The 13,623-nt window shown below is 41.9% G+C and overlaps 1 protein-coding gene across 6 annotated transcripts in view; it reads left to right on the top strand.

The window, feature by feature from the left end:
* dgkb (diacylglycerol kinase, beta) overlaps nt 1-13,623 on the top strand; it is a 959,831-nt gene that overhangs the window by 177,374 nt on the left and 768,834 nt on the right. For all 6 annotated transcript variants that reach the window (XM_078535051.1, XM_078535068.1, XM_078535062.1 and 3 more), the window contains 2 exons: nt 1,520-1,535; nt 7,840-7,881. In XM_078535051.1, coding sequence (XP_078391177.1) covers nt 1,520-1,535; nt 7,840-7,881 — 58 coding nt within the window. The remainder of the gene's footprint in view (nt 1-1,519; nt 1,536-7,839; nt 7,882-13,623) is intronic.

Below are 13,623 nucleotides of genomic sequence, written 5' to 3'. Positions count from 1 at the left end.
TTTATGGGGAGGGACTTTTTTCTCATTGGCTGCCTCCATGATTGAATTTTCCCAGGCTGTCTGGGGGCTTTCAAGGGCGAATTATTTATGTTTATTTTTATAATAAAATAATTCACGGTTTGAAAATAAAGGTTCGCTCATTTAAGACAGAGGAGATGAGAATTTTTTTCTCGGAGGGTCATGAGTCTTTGGAAGCCTTCCTCAAAAGGTAGTGGAAGCAGGGTCTTTGAATGTTTTTAAGGCAGAGCTGGGAAGATTCTTGATTAACTAGAGGGTGAAAAGTTACCAGGCGTAGGAGGAAGGTTATAATCAGATCAGCCATGATCTTATTGAATGACGAGCATGCTTGAAAGGCCGAGTGGCCTACTCCTGCTCCTAGTTTGTATGTTTGTATATATTTGAATCAAACCAAATAGATTCTGGGAGAAATTCATTTACTCAGTGTACTACTTTTAGTAGTAGTACTACACAGACTTACTTCTATCCCCTGGGGGAAGTGAATACCTTGTAGCTAGGAATATTAAATTCCCAATCTTCCCTTCTTTAAGCTAAGTCTCTGTTATTGCCGCTGTATCATAAACCTAAATGGGGCCTTGTGCCTAAAGCTCACCCAATCTTATTTTCCATGATGCATGCGTATGTACTCCACACAAATTTTCAATTGTTTTGTTTTTGCCCCTTCTCCGATTCCTCCTATTTCTGAACCATGCTTTATGCTACTGCTATTTGTCTCCCCCAGTCCTCAGTACATCTTGATTCTTCTCTCTAATGTTTCATCCCCGTGCCCATCCTCCTGCCAATTCAATTTAAACCCTTTCCCACAACATTAGTTAACCTTCTCATGAGGACATTGTTCCCAGCTCTGTTGAAGTCCCTCCTGCCTCAGAACTGGTCTCACTGCTCCAGGAACCTGAAGCCTTCCCTCCTGCACCATTTCATCTGCCACTTGTTAACCTGTTTAATCCCATGCTCACTATAGCACGTGACATTGGAACTAACCTTGAGACTATGACCTTAGATGCTCTCTATTTTAACCTCCTCCCTGCCTCTTGAAACTCTGACTGCAGACCTTCAACTGTTTACCTCCCTGTGCCATTTGTTCCCACATAGACCATGATTTCTGGCTGTTCCTCTTCACCCCTCAGAATGTTGTGCTCTTTCTCACTGATGTTCTTTACCCTGGCACCGGGGAGGGGGGTTGGGGGGGGTGAGGGGGCAACATATTTTGTGGTACTCATACTGGCTGTCCCAGAAACACCTGTCTATTTCCACTGACTATTGAATTCCCTATAACCAATCCATTTCTATACTTTAACGACAACAGAAAATGCTGGAAAAACTCAGCAAGTCTGACAGTATCTGTGGAGAGAGAAAAAAACAAAGTTAATGTTTCGAGTCCTTATGACCCTTCTTCAGAGCAGGGGTCATAAAGACTCGAAACGTGAACTTGTTTTTTTCTCTCTCCACAGATGCTGTCAGACCTGCTGAGTTTTTCCAGCATTTTCTGTTTTTGTATCAGATTTCCAGCATCTGCAGTATTTTGCTTTTATCATTTCTATACTTTGCTGCGTGTCCCCCCACCTCCCCTCGTGCAGTCATTTGCCCCCCCCCCGCCCAAGTATTGTGGATGTCCTCTAGGCTGGATCCCCTCCCTCCCCCCACCCTGAGATGTGGGCACCCTAAATACTGAAAATTGCTTTGAGAGTGCCACTCTGCCCAGAGGATTCCTATACTGTCTGCCTTTCCCTACCCTGCCAGGTGGTCACCTATTTACTATTCTCCTGAACTATCTGCGGCTGACCACCTCCTGAAACTTTTGGTCCAGGATATACAAGGTCTTCTGTATGCTCTGCAGAGGTCCTAGCTTCTCCTCAAGTTTGGAAACCCTGAGCTCGTGTTTGGGCAACTAGGGGCACACCTGCACGCATGATTATCCAGGGCACACAGAACGTCTTGGGCACAGGGAAAGCAGGCAACCGGCCTCAGCTGTCCTGCGATTTGCATTAACCACTTTAAATTTAATCCATTACTCTGATTATTTATAAGTTTACTGTTGCTCCTTGATTTGAAGAATTTAGCACTCCCCTCCCCTCTGCTAAAAAGCACATTAAATTTCTTGCTGTGCTCCAGCGTTGTATTTGTTACAGTGTCTGTTGGTAAATTAGAAGATAAATAACCTTCTCCCTTATGGCACTGTTGTTGCTATGTTTTATCAAGCTGTTTAATTTCAGATTCCACAAGCCTTAAAAGAGCTGTGTGCTGCACTGTTGGACTAAGAGACCAGCTTGAAACACATTCATCCCAACAACAGTCCCCATCAGTACTGCTCCCAGCTTCTATCTGCTTGTGTATCTGGGGCTACAACTGCACTGTGGATGATAATTTCAGATCTTACATGACAATTGTGAAAATGCCCACCCATGGTAAAACTCAATCCCTTTAAAGCAATGGAGCTGGAATTGGTACTGATTATTATCTCCAAATGTGGGTGTTTGTTGCTATGTTACCTAGAGCATGCATTGAAATTAGTAGATTGACCCTGAATGGTAGTGACATTAAAGCACTATTAGTAAGTGCTGAGAGTTGCTGCAACAGAAGTGTTAATGTTGATTCAGTAAACAGTCATCATGCCTAACAGTTCATCGTAATTGTGGTATTCCAATTAGTTACAATGAACCTACGTTTACTGCTATTTAGAAGAATTGAATAACAAATTCCATACATCTCTTGATTTGAATATAATAGATTTTGTTAGGCCGTCGTCGTCTGTCCCTCGATTTAAGGATGGCATCTACTCAGGGTCGCAAGTTTCTGCCAAGGGCTTCATGTGACTGAACAGGCTGATTCTCAAACCACAAATCTATGGGCACATGGGGCAGTGGGATCCAGTGTGCAGAATTTGCTTCCTTTTCTTTCCTTTTCTGCCGCCACTCTGCCTCATCTTTAAGACACTGTGACTTGATTTTTGAATGATTGGCAGACTCCATACACTCTGTAATTAGATAGTAGAGCTGAATTTTGTCTTCAAAATCTTACATACCACCTTCGGCAAAGGGAAATGGGCTAAGGTGTTTTACAGAATAACAATTTGGAATAACATTGAATCAGGAAAGAAGAGTTTAGGCAAATGGGTAGAAAGTTTGGCAGAAAAGGTGGGTTTTGAGGAGATTTTTAAAGATGAAAGGAGGTGAAAGGAATTAGGATGAGAGTTCCAGAGAGTGGGACTGATGTGACTGAAAGGTCAGTCACCAATAGTGAGGTGAAGGTAGGGGTGAATGAGGCCTGAATCACTGCATTCAGAAGGTATTCTTGGGCTGAATTAGCTTTCGAGATAGGGTAAGGCAATACTGTGGAGGTATTTGCACTCAGGTACCAATTTTAAATTTAACACCTTGAAGAATGGAAAGCTAATGGAAGTAAGCAAGCATTGAGATATGATAAGGCATAGGCACAAGCGGGGGTTGGGGGGGGGGGTGGGGGTTGGAAAAGTTGGAGTGTATGAAGGGAAAAGAATAGGAGGCCAGACGAAAAGGACTTTGGAGAAATAGGGCCGCATTTTGTGGAGGAGGTTGGAAGGTCAAGTCAGGAAACTTATTGACCAGGCAGACCTGTCTCCTTTGAAAGGTTCCTGCCCACCATATTTTCATTTCAGGTATGCGGGGACAGAATGGAGTTGGGCCTGCCACCTCCAGAGGCAGGCCCGAAGGGCCAATGGAGATGGGTGGATGGCCAGGCTGGAACGCTGGAAAACCATTTACTGAGACGTCGGCCCAGTTTTAATGATGAGTGTCAGATCCTCAAACCTTCACTCCTCACACCTTCACCATGCCAACCCTATACCTCCATGTATCCTCCATAAGAACCCACCCAGTAGCTAATCTATGCAGACCTCAGGAGCCATGTGGAGATGGAAAAAAATCTATTTCAGAAACCACATTAAGGATAGCTGATCCTTTAATAACCTCAAAGTTTCAGTCAAAATTTCTATACAGCCACCTACTGAGATAAGTGGTTCTGGGCCTTTTTAAACTCAGCCAAGCATTCATAATGGACTCACCAATAATAACAAACCTTGGGAAATTTAAATAACTGAGTCAATGGAAATTGGAAAAAATCAGATGGCAAATGTTTTTTTCTAAGCAACAACAGATGGCATATCGACCAATGAACTCCAGTATTGGGTGCCTGTTCTTTTTGCTGCTTCCAGGTTTGATGGGACCGATTCTAACCTGTCCTGCCTCCCTAGAGTAAAATAGTACACACGGGGGCTATTTATATGGAGATGCGTCTACCAAGTCGGCATATTCCTGACTCCAGCTTCCCAGATCGATGATGAAAATCTGTCCTTTTGACAATGTAAACTCTGGTTAATGCAACTTCAGTAGCTTTAGAAAGATTCAATCATGAAAAATGGGCTTACTACAGAGAATAAAGAAATAGCAAATAACCCCCCAAACTATGAAATGGTTATTTGAAAAAAAAAATGCTCAGAATTTCTTTTATTGCATTGTTAATAACTTAAGGAGTGTAGTGATATTTCTGCACCAAGATTGCCAGCAGTGAAATGTTGTGTTGTATGGTTCCATGGTATTGTAGGTTTATTTTCTTCTCATTTTCTTATTCTGAGAGTGTCATATATAATTTCTTGACAATAATAGTGATGTGATCAATCCCTTTGTAACTACCAGTAGAATATTTGAACTGACTGCCAGGAAAGGTGTGGGAGTGAGTGAGTTATCTTCCAATTTCTCTGCTCCCTTTCCCTCTGAAGAAATGCTTTCTCCCTGTTCACTGGAATTCTGTAGCGACAGAAATTTGTCAATAACTTCTTTCATTTCATGGATCCACTGGAGGGGATACTTTTCCACCAGGTTGCCCAAATTTTCATGTGTAACTTCCGTTTAATTTATGTTATGTACTTACTTGATGCAGGAGGTGCCCACCTGATCAAAATACATAAATTAGCCCCATAATACCTTGTATACAACTTCCTGACACTTTGTGCAGAGTGCAAATTCATTATTCAGCCCATTTGAACAATACATCCAGGCAAGTTAAGTTTATATTTAATTCATTCTTGAGATATGAGTGTTGCTAGCAACATTTATTATCCACCCTAATTGTCTTGACAAGGTACTGGAGGGCTGCCTTCTTCAACTACTGCAGTCCATATGATGCAGGTACTCTAACAGTGCTGTTGGGTAGGGATTTCAGGATTTTGAACCAGTGATGATGAGGTAACAGTGATATATTTCCAAATCAAGATAAAAGTAACTTGGAAGTGATGGTGTTCCCATGAACTTGCTGCTGTTGTCCTTCTAGATGACAGTGGTTGCTGGTTTGGGAAATGCTGTTGAAGAACCCTGGGCAAGTTGGTGCAGTGGATCTGGTACATAGGGCACACTGCAGATGCAATATAGCAATGGCCGAGAGAGTGTATGTTCAAGTCTCTACAGAATATCAGGCCTCTGTTCAAATAGTCGTGGCATTTGTGTGGCTGGTCCAGTTGAGTATCTGGTATTTGATGACCCTACAAAAGTTAATAGTGGGGGAATTTGGCAATGTTAATGCCATTGAATGTCAAAGAGAGATGGCTAGGCTAGCTTTTGTTGGAGACGGTTAATGCCTGGGAATTATGTGGCATGAAAGATACTTGCCACTTATCAGCCCAAGCCTAGATGCTGTCCAGGTTTTGCTGAATGTGGTCTGCTTCATCATGTGTGGAATTGTGAGAAGTCTGAACACTGTGTAATCATCAGCAAACATCCTCACTTCTGATCTTGGAAGAAAAGTCATTGATGAAATATCAGGGTTAAGGGTCCTTAAGGAATAATATAACAATGCCTTGAGGCTGAGATGACAGGCCTTCAAGAAACACAACCCCCTTGCAGCTAGGTATGATTTCAGCTACTCGAGAGTCTTCACAATGATTTCAGTTTTAATAGGGTTTCTCAGTGTCCCATTTGGCTGATTGCTGCCTTGATGTTAAACTCAGTCAATCTTACCTCTCCTCACCTCTAAGTTCATCTCTTGCCTGTATTTGGATCAAGGACATAATGAGGACTGGAGCCAAGTGATTCTGGCAGAAACAAAACTGTTCATCAATGAGTTGATTATTGATGATTAACTGCCGCTTAATAACACTGAGGAAGACTCCTTCCATTACTTTTCTGATGGGGAGACGGTGGCATAGTGGTAATGTCACTGGACTAGTAATCCAGTGGCCCAGGCTAATAATCTGGGGATATGGGTTCAAATCCCATCATGGCAGCTGATGGAATTTGAATTAAGTTAATATATTGGAACATAAAGCTAGGCTCAGCAATGGGGACCATGAAACTATCATTGATTGTTGTAAAAACTCATCTGGTTCACTAAAGTCCTTTAGGAAAGGAAATCTGCCACCCTGCCTGGTCTGGCCTACATGTAATTCCAGACCCCCATCAATGTGGTTGACTCTTAACTGCCCTCTGAAATGACCAAACAAGGTCAGTTCCAGGGCAATTAGGGATTCTGGTCTTGCCAGCAATGCCCACATCACATGAAAGGATAAATAAAAAATAAAATAAAATCAGGCTGGGTTGGATTTGACCTGTTTTTCGTGGACAGATAGTCTTAGGCAATTTTCCCCATTGTTGGGCAATTGCCAATGTTGTGGCTGTACTAGAGCAGCTTGCTAGATGTGGGACTAGTTCTGGAATACATACCTTCAGCATTACAGGCTATTGTTCTGGCCCATAGTTATGTCCGGTGAGCTCAGATGTTTCTTAACATATGGAGTGAATTAAAGTTGCTGAAGAATGGGTTATGTAATGGTGAGGAGAAAGCCAAGGTGGAGGAAGGATCATTTGCACTGCATCTCTGGCTGAAGAAGGCTACAAATGCTTCAGCCTTATGTTTTGCATTCACATGCATACTCTAGTATAATTAAGGATGGGGATGTTCATGTTGCCTCCACCTCCCATTAGTTAACTAATTTTCCACCACCAATCACAACTGGATATGATAGGGCTGCAGAACTTTGATCCGATCTGTTAGTGCCCTGGATTGATGATAATGGTAGTGTGAGGGATATGCCAGGCCATGAGGTAACAGATTGTGGTGGAGTACAATTCTGCTGCTACTGTTGGCTAGCCGTGCCTTATGGATGTCCAACTTTGAGCTGCTAGATCTGCTCTTAATCTATCCCGCTTTTCATAGTAGTAGTGCCACATAACACAATAGATGGTGTCCTTATTGGGAAGATGGGGCTTGGTCTCTCCGATGACTGTGTGGTGGCCACTTCCAGTTATATTGTTATGGGCACATGCATCTGTGCAAATTGATTGTTGAGCATGAACACCACTATGTGGTTCAGGACTTGGCCAGCTCCATCGGTGGTGATGCTACTGAGCTGATCCTGTTGATGGACATTGAAGCCCTTTGCCCAGACTGCAGTTCTGTACCCTTGCTACCCTCAATGGTTCTTCCAAATGGTGTTCAATGTAGAGGAGTACTGAAACATTAGCTGAGGGAGGTAGTAGGTGCTTGATCTGAAGGCAAAAGATATCATGGAATCTGGAGTCAATGTTCAGGACTTCCAGTGCCACGCTCACCCGACTGTTTACAGCAGTATCCCTAACCACCCCTGGTTGACCTATCCAGCTGCTGGGACAGGACATACACACAAATGGTAATGGTAGAATTTTGCACATTGGCTAAATGATAGGATTCTGTGATTATGACAGTGTCAGGCTGTTGCTTGATTAGTCTTTGAATTCAGGACAGTAGATTGCAGCTTCTGTGAGCAGGCAAATGCCCAAGATTTCCCCTACTAGCTTAAGTGTTTGCCATTGGGAGCCTCTTGTGACACCAGCAATTCTACAGGGGTATACAGCAGGAGTTCCTAATGGATGCACACTGGCATTTATGCCAAGATGTGGCCTATACCCTATCCGCCATGGGTAGGCAAATGGGCAAGAAAGGAAAGAAAGACATCAGTGTTTATCTAGCTCTGTTCTTACCCCTATTTGCTTTCACAGGGCACAAAATTGATGTTCCGAGATTGGAACCTGGTTTGTAATTTTACAACCAAACTTGCTGCAGAATGATCACTGAAAGGGAGCAGGACTTATTCCAGCGGGTCAGCTTGAATGACAAATTGGAGTCAACATTTGATTTAGCATTTAAAAAAAATTGAGCTCTTCCTGTATTTTGTTTCCTGATAGCTGAAAGCAAGCCAGCTTTTCATGTGGGCCAGACTGTGTAGAATCAACAGAAAGGTGTTTACTCAGCTGCAGTTTTAGCAGAATTGGGAAGAGAGGATATGTTCCATCTTCATTAATCACACAGCATGCTGGCTATGCAAACAAGCTGACACAGGGGTCTTGCTGTGATGTAAACTGGGATGAGTGACTGCAAGCAGTTTCTTATTGTTTCATTCCTCGTTCTAATATCAATGCTGGAGTGCTACAGATCTGGAAATAATGCCGTTAGAAACTGTAAACTTGGACCGGTCAGCCAGGAGGATGTGACTGCTGCCTTGAGACATCGTGCTCCCACTGTACAGTGCAGGAACTGATTGATTTTGTAGAAACAGTTTAGAGCAGCTTAAAGGATCATCTCAGATAAGGCACTATAAGGGCCTCATCTCTTACATTATTTTAGTGGTGATTCCAGTGCTTATAGTCAGAGATTGCTTTGTGGGCGCAACCTAGAATTTAGACCTGAAAGATATGCTTAACGTCATGCCCATTTTGCCCATGTCAAGTTACAGCCAAATATTCTCCAAATCTCATTTAGAATGTGAACTAAAATGGGTGTAAATCAGCATCAACAATCAAGGGCCAAGGAAAATTAGCAACAGGAATAGGAAAAGCTTTTCAATTTTTAATGTGGGTTAGACTTGCACCCGAAAAACTCATCCAAAGAAATGGAAAACACAGAGACCATCTCTGAGAGAAAATTGCGGAACACTCCGAAACTTGCAGTAAAACTCCAAAAGAATGACTTTCTTTTCCGCTGCACCCACAAAGTTAATCACAATAAGAGTGTGTCGGAAGAAACTCACATTTGAGAACTCTAATTGTGGTCACTTTTGTAAGCAGAGATTCTTTTGGACAGGGGATTTGATGTACAGCAAAGTAAGATTGAGGAGATTTGGGCACAGTGCAATTTCACGTTTAACTCCCTTATGCCCAAAATTCCTTGGTCTTTTAAGCCACAGAGTTGGTTTGCGGCCAGATTATGCTTACCTCCGAGCACAAAAGTGGAGCAAATGTCAGACCATTGTATTTTCAAACATTTGTTCTTCATGTCCCGGGCTAAATCCACTGTCCTGGATTATGCAGTCAGCAGGACAACAATGGGGCTTGCTGCTGACATCAAATAAATTATATGCAAAGCTACTTGCAATCCCCATGCCACGAATTTTGGCTACCTTGAGGTAGGATTCCCTCCAGGTAGTGAGGCCTAACAGCACTGTCCAGTGTGGCTGAAAACGGTAGGCAGTTGTGGCCTTGGCTTACTGTCACTGCACCAAAAACTTTGCAAAGCAGGTTGCTGCAATAAAAAGACATTGAAAAATCAGAAATAGTAGACATGGTTAATTTTACTATTTTGATCAGATAAATCATTTTTAAAGAAAGGGATATTAATGTCTGATATATCAGCCTAAAAAGTCATAGATTTTATATTCATGTTAAGAAATCAATCCATTTTAACTTTTAAAATGGTATGGGCCTCCTCATTAAGAACTTAACTTAAGAGGAGATCCCTTGGCCTGGAAATGTAGGTGTAAAATTTTAATGTGTAATTCATTCGTAATTAGGGGCAATAATTAGCCCAAATTTGTGCTGGTTCCATACTTATCATTTGAAGTAGTGAACCCTTGGGGTTAGCATTGGTTGGCTCCTTACAACCTTTGGATTTGTATGATCCAGTGTGCATTCACATTCAGGATGTTGTGCTGCCTCTCCAAAATCCAGTGGCAGCAAACGCTGAACACATCACTGTTACTATCCCTGCAAAATCTGACCCTATGAGCTAGTGCTTTAATATCGTTCTATTCCTCCAGATCTACCCATAAGTTTTAAAGCACAACAAATGGAATTGTGAAACAACAGGATAATTGCATTTAGAAAAATCGACGACTTTACTCATATTTCATTATTTCATTGTGGCATCAAAATTCCAATAATAAATAAAAATCTCATGACTTCTACCTCTGCAGCCATAGTTGGTCAATGTGTATGTGGTGCTGCACACAAAGCTGTGAGAGAGTAATCCAATATTTTCTCGACCGAAAAAAGGAGCCTTTTCCTCCCACTTCATTATTCTGATACCCATGTTAAATATTTAATGCATGAGCAATTTTAACCGAGCAATAGAAACAGTATTTGAAGCAGACAGTTTGGTTCCTCAGTGGGACATTTATTTCTTCCTCAAGGACGTACTGGGGATTCAGGCCAGAGTAAAGATCTGACAGTGTGGTATTTAATATTAATGGATGGAAAATCCTATGGGGTCTCTTTGCTCAAAGTCTTAATGATCACTGTTAACAAGCAAATTTCCACACTGGGAGCACAGATACATTTACCTTATGGCACCCAATTAAATTGTAATGTTAAGGTGTAAATAAAGCATCCGTGCTATTGATGAGACTCATTGCCAAGTGACAGTGAGTAAGTGTAAAATGGTACGTTTTTTTTAAAGTTGAGTGAGTAAGGGTCTAAGCTTGAAATCAGTACATTTTGGGGGAGATGTTGGCTGATGGAGATAATGTAGACCATTCAGTGATGATGTATAATGGTAGGCCCATATGATTTTCTTCCCTAAGTATTAAATACTGCACTGCCAGTTTTTTTAATCTGTGCTGAATTTCCACTACATAGTTGAGGAAGAAATAAATGTCCCACAGAGGAGCAAAGCTGTTCCAGTACAACATTGGCATCTACCCAACAATGTGAAAAATTGTCCAGGTGTGTCCTGTCCACCAAAAGCATGACAAATCCAATCTGGCCAATAACCGACCCATTAGTCTACTCGCAATCGTCAACAAAATGATGGAAAGTATCTTCGCGAGTGCATCATGGAAGGTTCAGGCAATAACCATCTCCAACAAGAGAGCGTCTAAACACTTCCCCTCGATGTTCAATTGTATTACCATAGTTGAATCCCCCACCATCAATATCCTGTGGATCAGGAACTTACCTGGACCAGCTACCTAAATACTGTGTCTACAAGAGCAGCTCAGAGGCTGGGAATGCTGTGGTGAATGAACCACTTCCTGACTCCCAAAGCCTTTCCACCATCCTCCTGGCACAAGCCAGGAATGTGATGGACTTCCTGGATGAATGCAGCTCCAATAACACTCAAGATGCTCACTGTTATCCACGATAAAGCAAGCCGTTTGGCACCCATCTACCAGCTTAAACATTCACTTCCTGTGTCACTGGCACTCCATTGCTTCAGTGTGTACCATCTACAAGGTGCACAGCGGCAACTTGTCAAGGCTTCTTCAACAGTACTTTCCAAACCCAGGACCTCTATTGCCTAGAAGGACAATCTGTAAGTTCCCCTCTAAGTCACACACAACCCTGAATTGGAAATATATCACCATTTCTTCATTGTTGTTGACCAAATTTTGGGGCCCGTATTTTTAAATATGCAGTATATTAAATAGAACATTAAAATATTTCTGGATATGTTAAGAGTTTCCTTCGGAAACATTTGACCACACAAGGTTGCTTACCTAATGCCTCAATTCTAGACCAATGCAAATGTTGGCGCCTACTTGTTAAGTTTCCAATTCCAACACAAAAGGCTGGATTTTAACATTTGGACCTGCTCACCCAGCGGAAGAAGCCAGCAGCAGGTCGGGAATCCAAAGTCCGTAGTGCAAGTTAGTTCATGGAGCAAGTTGCCCCATGGCACTTTAAGCTGTTTCCATACTGATCTGAATGTAACTGGTGGGAAGTGCAGATCAAAGTCAAGAAACTCCAAGGGTACAGGGATTATCTTCAAAGTCTTGGAAATGACCTCCAAAGCAGCGAAAGCACACATCAGAAGATGTCTTGTGAGCACAAACCTTTCACCTAGGCAAAGAAGCAACTGTCATATCTCAGTATTTAAAAGCTTTCCAGCCTCTCAATTATTCAGCCCAGTTAATCCCTATGGTCCTCATCACCTTGTTAATCCTGGCAAGTTTGAGAGAGTCAGGGAAACCCATGCAGCAGTAGTTAAAGACAGAATCCAATTTCAAGGATTCGGTGAATTGCTTTTTAACCTATGTTAATGGCTGACCCGGCTGGAGGGCGTTCCCACGTGATAACAATTGTGCATGAGTTAAATGTGCAAGTAGCTGGTTTCTGTCAGGTTCCTGGCAGAGTGGCATTTTTTTTGTTTCTTTAACCTCCCACAAATTGCAACATCCATCTACCCTGGCAGATTTAAATTCAACACAAATTTTCATTCAACACTTAAAAAAAAAATCTTTCATTACTTCTCTCTCAGTGACACAATGATGAATCTACCGCCAGGTGTGACACTAACCACGGTACATTAGAGGGATCCCAGCTTCGATTCTCCACTCGCTGTCAGCGAGCCAATGCTTTTATCATGTTCTGGATAGAATATTTGATGATTGTTGGCATCTTTATTTTACTTTCTCAAATTATTTTATTTGCGCTCTTTCTGCTGGCATGGTGCGAAGCTGGCTAATGTTCCACTCCTCATCACTATCTAGTGACACCTATTGGAAAATGGTTCCTATTGGAAAGAGCGCTTACATGGAGCGGAATTCTAAGGCCCTGTCGCAGTGTGGGTGGGCTGGAAAATGTAGCGAGCAGTTCAAAAGTCCATTGACTTCGGCGGGACCAGAAAATCCCGCTGGCGGGAGGAGCCATAAAATTCCACCTGTGATGTTTGATGTGAAGGGTATTGAGCTGGCTGTTACATACATTCACTCCCTACGATCGGCTGCATACACTTATTGTTTAGGACCACACTTCAAGACTACCATTTGATTGAATTATATGCAAATCATAGCTGCCAAACATCTTAAATGACTGTTGAGATACTCATAGAAAATTTTAGAATATATCGTGGAAAGATATGAATTGAGGAACTTGTTTTCATTCGGGCTGACTTGATAAATCTCAAGCATTCAGTGGTGAGTTCAGGTTAGTCCTTGTCCCATAATTTTCTTCATATTTCACAAAATATGAAAATAGTTATGTTTATTTATTTTAATAGCACCTTTCCTAATTGTTTTCACATTAATTTTGCACTGTATATGGAGGTGTTTTAATGCTTTGACTTTCCCATTGTGAGTATTGAAGTATGATAGGTTTAAAATATGTTCAGTATTTGAATATGGTCTTGTTAATTTGTGGTATTGAAATTACAACAATAATAAAATAGTTTGAAAAAAAGGAAGGGCAAAGATTCTTTCACATACTCAGTTTAGACTGACACTAAGTGGTCGAGTGTAGTATTACAAGCTTTATCTAAAAATATAGTCGTTTTTACAATAGGGCCTGGAGTAGGTCTTTCATCCCTTCGAGGTTCTTCTGCCGCTCAGTTAGATCATGGCTGATCTGTATCTTACCTCCATCCACCTGCCATGGCTCCATAGCCCTTAAT

Source organism: Cetorhinus maximus, chromosome 3 (genome assembly GCF_964194155.1).
Source record: "Cetorhinus maximus chromosome 3, sCetMax3.hap1.1, whole genome shotgun sequence".
Lineage (NCBI taxonomy): Eukaryota > Metazoa > Chordata > Chondrichthyes > Lamniformes > Cetorhinidae > Cetorhinus > Cetorhinus maximus.
Note: the sequence above shows the minus strand (reverse complement) of the source record. Positions and strands in the feature narration are given on the sequence as shown.